Here is a 7,467-nt window from a genome sequence, read left to right on the forward strand (position 1 = left end):
TGGTGACTTCGGATCAAACATTCTGTTTGAAGTGATGTCTTTTGGGTGAACTATGTATGTTTTTATTTAAAAATCGTGATTATGAAATTATATGTTATGCATATATTTATTTTAACGTTTTCATGATATACTAGCAAAAGAGCCCATGCGTTGTGACGGGAGAATAAAAATCATAACCTGCAATGGCCATGGACAAAATTTTGCTGCATCACCGAGATACATTATCACTTTCAATTTCTGAAATCATGAACATTCTTTTAAACTCGTCCACATATTTGAAAGCATTAATTTTTTTTTGAAATTTGTGAACACTTATGAATTCATGACCATTTTCTAAAATCAATTTTTTTAATTCATGAACATTTAATACTATACGCAAACATTTTTTGAAAATTGTGAAGAAATTAGAAAAATGTCTTGAATCGGCGAACATTTCTAGAATTGACGAACAATTTCTTGGAAATTGATGGAACATATTTTGAAATTCATGAACATTTTTTATGTAACGACATTTGTTAAATTTAACAATCATTTTTCGAAAGGCATGATCATTTTTAATGAATAAAATATTTATAAGTCACGAACAGTTTATTTTTCCATTGATGAACATTTTTTTAATTGACAAAATTTCGTTAAATTTTTAATACATGAATTGTAAAAAGACATGAAATTTTTATTATTTTTTGAACATTAGTTCTGATGTTTCAATTGTTTTTCAAATAAACAAACATTTTTTTACAAAATTGCGAACTTCTTTTGAATGCACCAACATTTTATAATTTATAAACATTTCGTATCAATTTTCTCAAACAAAATTCATTTTTTCATTTTGATAATATTTTTTGGAGTCCTAAATTATTTAAAGTAAACATATAAAGAAGGAAAAAAAAACAAAAACAAAAGTTTAGAAACATTCGCCTGGACATGGGCCAGTGCAAACTGGCGCGCTGCGTCTTCTTCCAGCCTCCAGGGTGCAGTATGGGAGGTCACTATTGCATTGACCGGTCCAGATAGAGATTATCTTGTGTGAACCGTTTTTATCATTTATGAATGGCATTTGTGTGAAATTCTTGTCAATTTGAATGGTAATTTTAATGACAGATGATCAGAAATAGTCTCTGCTTTATTGTTAGATAAAAATATTGTGAAGTGTTAGAAGTTAATGCGGCTAGAACACAAAATTTACAATTTTTTTACTCCCCTAAAGTTTGGGGATCGGTAAGAATTTTCATAAGAACCACTTGTGCTGGAATATAAATTCTACATCTTCTCCCTATGCAGTCAAAAAAAGAGCACTTGATGATATCAAATGTAAATATGTTTCTTTAAATAGTATAGATACATGCGTTTATATATATATATATATATGCATATACACTCTTTTTATGAACACACATATACCCTACGTCTTTAAGTGTCTTCGAAAAACTGAACCGATATATAATCTTAAGATTGATAAAGTCATTATAAACGCCTTATAGTCGACGAGAACGTATGTCTCCTTTCACTGAACGCTCATCGTCGAAAATTCCGAAATTAATTCAGTACTGATGCGAGCACCAATGGTAATTTTGTAACTTTCCTCCCGAAATTGCTTTTTTATTAGTGAATTTTCTCAAAAAAATGAACAACTGCTGTTCCATTTCTAGAGTGCCCTTAGCACCGGTGTCATCTCTGCACGAGGCCAGTACAAGGCCTCCAAAGGTACAGCCATGGGCATGGTCAGCCCTGATCCTTCCGCCATGTCAACCTCCTCCTCGCCGACCCTCCTCCACTCGAAGCACTGCACCAGCGTGCCCAGCGCGAGCCCGACCATCTTCATGCCGAGCGCCTCGCCGGGGCACCCTCTCCGCCCCATTCCGAATGGCAGCATCCACTTCCCCTCGCCCCTGCCGCCTTCAAACCTCTCCGGCGAGAACCTTGTCGGCTCCTCCCACACTCTTGCATCCCTGTGCATCGTGTGCACGTTGACGAGGAGCATGGTTCCCGCCGGGATGTCGTAGCCTGCAACGGAGCAGGCGGCGGAGGACTCGTGCGGGGCGAGGAGCGGGGCGATCGGGTGCAGCCGGAGGGCCTCCTTGATGATGCACTGGAGGTAGGGCAGGCTGGGAAGGTCGGCTTCCTCGAGGAGGCGCCCCGTGCCGACGACCTCGTCGAGCTCCGCCCTCGCCTTCGCCATGGCGTCCGGGTGGTTCAGCAGCTCCGCCATGCTCCATTCTATGGTGCTCGCCGAAGTGTCCGTGCCGGCTTGAAGGATGCTCTGTTACAGAAAAGATTGGCATAAGCTGTTGCTGTTGATGTGTATGTGCATTGTGTTGATGATGATGAAGATACTTCGCCAAAGAAAAGTGAAGATCAATTGTAACGGCACAATGTGATTAATTGATGTGCTCTGAGCAGTCAATAGGATCCCCTGGAAATCGCAGGAAGCTGGTGAAATAGTTCATTTTCATAATCATAAATTAATTGTAGATCTATATATGATGTTCAGTTCATAGTGTTGGAGGCAAATTGGGAGGCCCTAAAGCATCTACAGTTGGACCCCTCAAATATGGTCCCTTAAACGTTAGCGGACGCATCCGCGGACACTGATCGGGCGTGCCTTATTTTTTGTCTTCCACATCCGCATCCCTCGTATCCGAACCTTCATATCCATACAAATACATGCAACGTTATGTAAAATCTGAGATCAACATCTTCTATCGGATCAGATTGCTTCGCCAAACAAAAGGATCATAGTTCATCGACAAATTCATACTACAAACTACTTTAGGATAATTAAAGTGTGAACAAAACGGGGAAGGGTGGAGCGTCGTCGTCGTCATTGGAGCGGGACGTGGTGGAGATGTCGTTGTCCTTCTCGTCGGAGCTGCACCGCATGTTGGACAACCCGTGGAGCAGGCGCTCCTGCTCCTTCACATGGCGGGCTGCTTTCTCCTTCGCCGTCACCTCTTTCGAGGTCGAACGCCGCACGACCAACACCTCCCACCTCTTCCTAGCCCGCTGCCGCTCGCGACGGGCTGCACGCGCCTCGGATTCCGACATCCTCGTGTGCCCCGTTCCCGACGCGGGAATGAGGACCTAGCGGTAGCTGGGCACTGCTTCTGGAGCAGAAGGTGGTGGAGGTGGACGGCGTATCCTGGAGCGGACCTCCCGGAGCGGGAGTGACCGAAGATGCGCGCCTCATGAGATGGGCCTGCGACGTCGCCGACGCTTTGACGACGTGCGATAGGCCCAAAGGATGCAAATCCACCATCGTCGGCGCTCTGTTGGCGTGCAACGGGCCCGGAGGATGCAGATCCACCGCCCTCTGGGCCGCCTTGTTCCTGCAGCGACCGGCGCAATGCGATGCGAAGGGCCAGCTCCTCCACTTCGACGTTCGACCCATTAGAGCTGCTTCCGTCGTCCACCATCAAATCAGTGTGGGATGGGGAAGTGGACTGGACGGAGAGTGAACTGCCGGATGTCTAGGGTTTTCCAGATTCGGGTATTTAGTGGGGTCCATGGTGGCCAGGGCTGACATGTCGGTGGTGGGCCAGGCAGTCAGGCGGGCGTGTCCGGACGCGCCCGGGCTCCCCCATATCTACCCATATTTGGGCTGGATATGAGAGATGTCGGTAGATGTTTAAGGACCGTTTAGAGAGTCCGTTTGGATTGATTTTTCGTAATCGGGCAATGACCAGATGACACGGATGTAATGGTCCGGCTGTAGATGTTCTTAAATGGATAATCTGGTTGACTGGTTGTTACTCACATGCATGTCATGCACTGATGCTATTACCAGAATATAATCACTAGTTAACACATGGGCCACATAATACTGCATTTGTAGCAAAATATTCCGTCTGTAATAGTGATCTAAAACGGATTATATTTGTTTACATATACAGTATTTTGAAATAGCTTCATTATAATGCACAAAATATGTATTTTGGAATTTGTCGCTTTCCATGGGCATAAGGGAAATTTTGGTGACAATGGCTGGCAAATTGCTTTTATTTTTCTAGGTGATGAAGATGTGGACGGGAAGAGTAGTTGACAATATTTGATTGATTTCTTTTTTTGAGACAAGACAATAGTATTTGATAAGGATGTGATTGGGATGGATGAACGACCATATGAAGCTCCTGAGCCACCAATTAAATAGCCAAATAAGTCAGTGTACGGAACTGCCTGAAAGATTCCATCACGGTTCTCAACATTCTTTTTACCAAAGTTTGTTTGTATCGTTTTGCTAAACTCATCTGGTTGAATTTTAGTTATCTCTCATTTAACTCTATAGTCATTAGATGCGATATTATACGATGGTTGTGTGCTCACGTGGATTCTATACTTTGTATCTGTTTTTTCTATCAGATAAAATGGGACCAAATTATAAATCATATTGATAAGTTTTAGGCACTCGTTTGTTTTTATCCTTGTAAAGTTATAAGAGCATCTTCGGTCCTTCGGGTGTCTGAAATAGCGCCGTTTGAGGGTACGCCGGCGTAAAGAACGGCGTGCGGGGCTCGGGTTTCTAGCCGCTCACCCAAGGGCGCCCCGGGGTCGCCGCTTTCGGCCCACTTTGGACAAAAATTGACCCAATTCCGACGTAAAATTGACCCAGCTCCAACGTAAAATTGACCCACTTTTGGTTCATATTCGACATGCTTTGGCATAAGTTGAACAACAATCATTTCTTTTATCACATAGTTCGTCGGAGTCCATCAAATCGCCGAACACCCGGCGGGCATGGCGAACGCAGCTGCGCATGTGCCGGAGAATCGGGAAAACTCGCCAAGAAGCGAGGGAGGCGGGGGGCGGGGGAGGGGGCGAAGCCGCAACGAACGCTACATCCATCGATGGAGAGATGGTCTTTCTAGCGGCGGTAGGCAGGTGGGCGGCGTAGGAATTGGCACAGTGGAGAAAGGTGTGGTGTGCGAGGGGCGAATCTGGAGAAGAAAAGGCTTTTTTTCGCCTGACATGGGGCTCGATGCGGCGTTTTTCCTTCCGCCGACGTCCCCGGGCGCCCCCTAGCGCGCTTGGTTTGGGCTGGGACCGCTGGGGCCAAATTCGGCTCTAACCAGCGAAAAACCGAACCCTCGGGACGCGACTTTACCGTTTTCCTTCGTCGGTGGAAAAATTGACCCTAACCGACGGAAAACCGACTCCTGAGAATGCCACTGGATCGTTTTTTTCGCCGCGGAAAAAAAATGGCCAGGAAGGGCTTGTTAGGGACGTGGCTGGAGATGTAAAAAAAAAAGTTGTAACAAAGAGAGGAGTGTTGATCGTGCTTGCAAGGAGAAAATAGCTTAACGAATGCTTTGGTCGTTAATGAAATGCTGATGCATGGTGATGCTCTACTCACCAGGCAGAGCGCTCTGATGACCTTGTCGCTGTACGCCTCCGGATTGGCCGCCTGCATGTCCAGCAGGTCGCCCACCATCGTCCTGCCGCCGCCGCGGCCCTTCCTCCCCTCGCCGTCGACATTAGCAGCAGCACAGTGATCGTCGATGAGCCGCTGCGCCCATTCGTTGCGCTTCCGGGACAGCCGCACCGCCCGCCGGTTGGCACCGCCGATGTCCAGCACGCCGAGCATCGGCAGGAAGTCCTGCAGGTTGGACGCGCCGTGTATCGCGAAGTACTCGCGCACCATCTCCCGGAACCTGGCGGCCTCCTCCGCCTCCGACTCCGGCACGTCCCCGTCGCCGCCGTAGTAGCGCTTGCCGGCGATCATCCGCACCACCACGTTCAGCGCCAGCTCAAACGCCCGCGCCTTCACGTCGGCGCGCGCGGGGCTCCGCTCCGACGCCCCGTCGGCGGCCTCAAGGAAGAGCTGGCGCACGGCGAGGCGGACCTCGTCGGCGCGGACGGCCGCGGAGCGGAGGAGGCTGCCCGCGGAGAGCACCTCGACGGTGGCGATGCGGCGGAGGTTGCGCCAGTTGGCGCCGTAGCTGGAGGAGCCGAGCGTGGTGTAGCCGTTGGAGAGGTGGCGCGCGGAGGGGAGCCGGGGCCGGTTGGCGAAGACGACGTCGTGGGCCGTGAGGCACTCCTCGGCGGCGGCCGGGTCGGCGACGTGGAGCACGCGGCGGGAGCCGAAGCGGAGGAGGAGCACCGGACCGTGCGCCGCGGCGAGGTTGGCCAGCGCGCGGTGGAGCGGCTTCTTGAAGAGGTGCAGGTGGCCGATGACCGGCAGGGACGGCGGGCTCGGCGGCAGCCGGAGGCTGCGCTCACGCCTGCTCTTCCTGAGGCTCCCGAGGAGCAGGAGGAGGACGAAGAGGGCCGTGGCAAGCGAGATGGGCAGGCAGGAGAGCGTCGCGGCGTCCGCCATGGATGGATCTTGGAGGTCAGGGCCGGACCGTGACGCGATGGGGGAGTGATAGGATAGGCATAGGCTGGCGCACGTGGAGTGGTGTTGAGGAGATACGCGTTGCGCGCGCGTATAGTAGAAAATGGAAAAAAAATCCACTCGATGGAGATTTGCGTAGAGCGTGGGATTAAACACGACGCTAGTGCGGAGCTCGTGGACGGCCTGACGGATTCCTTTGTGAGAGTAATTTGTTTAATTTAATCAATCCGATTTGCTTTACATGCGTGTATCTTAAAGCATCTACAGTGGGACATTCCAAACCAGCCTCAAACATCTAAGCACCCGGGTCACGGTTTTTCTAATCTAGACGAACTCATCAAACGCCGTATTGATCGGCATCCTTCATATTTAGCCTAAATATGAAGAGGATATGCAGTTATCCATGCACGTGCAGACGCATCCGCCCGACAAGCCCGGCCCACCACCAACCCCAAGGTACATCGGGAGTGTCATTGAACAGTCCGAGCGTGAGCGGCTCGGCTCGCGAAGCTCAAGCGGCAGCAGGACAGGGAGGTCCGACAGCTAAAAGGGCTCATAATCCTCTCCGACACCTCCGGCGACAACGACCATGATCACGGCTCCACATCAAACGACTCGGACGATCCGTCACCAGCCGCTGACGTCTACAACTACCCAGCGAACAAAAGGGCAAAGAGCCGGCTGGCAAGTGGTGAATGTCCACCGTATCCGTCTTCAGTTTTAAGTTTTTAGTAGTCTAATGTGTATTATGTGAATTATGTAAACTGTAACGATGATTTTTTTAATGATTGAAATGTGCATTTCTGTGTTCGATTGTATGTTTGGGTGTCGATCTACTTTTTTTTTTTATGTACATTGCATGTTAGTCGGGCTTCTTCACGCTGCAAGTTGTCCTCCACGCACGCAACTGCTTGATCATTGTATCGCCAAAGGACACTGGTTGCTGGTTGAGTTATTCCCGAAATTAGAAGCTCGGAACAAAAATAATTATACAATTTTTTCTAGCAAAATGACCTGATTCAAATAAAGTCAAGGTCGATGAACTAAATACAAACAGTGTAGATTTCAGATAAAATCAGAAGTTAAGTCAAGGTATTTTAAAGTCCTCGTCTCTAGCTTCATTTTTTATTCTGAATTTT

The 7,467-nt window shown here is 48.6% G+C and overlaps 1 protein-coding gene across 1 annotated transcript; it reads right to left on the reverse strand.

Annotated features, from left to right (window-relative positions):
- Window positions 1-1,566: 1,566 nt before the first annotated feature.
- LOC123429297 (cytochrome P450 81Q32-like) lies at window positions 1,567-6,363 on the reverse strand. Its single transcript, XM_045113354.1, has 2 exons — window positions 5,348-6,363; window positions 1,567-2,260 (listed from the first exon to the last, which is right to left on the reverse strand). The coding sequence occupies exons 1-2, from the start codon at window positions 6,308-6,310 to the stop codon at window positions 1,646-1,648; spliced, it is 1,578 nt and encodes a 525-aa protein (XP_044969289.1). The 5' UTR covers window positions 6,311-6,363; the 3' UTR covers window positions 1,567-1,645.
- Window positions 6,364-7,467: the final 1,104 nt, after the last annotated feature.

The sequence above is a fragment of the Hordeum vulgare genome, chromosome 2H (assembly GCF_904849725.1).
Source record: "Hordeum vulgare subsp. vulgare chromosome 2H, MorexV3_pseudomolecules_assembly, whole genome shotgun sequence".
Lineage (NCBI taxonomy): Eukaryota > Viridiplantae > Streptophyta > Magnoliopsida > Poales > Poaceae > Hordeum > Hordeum vulgare.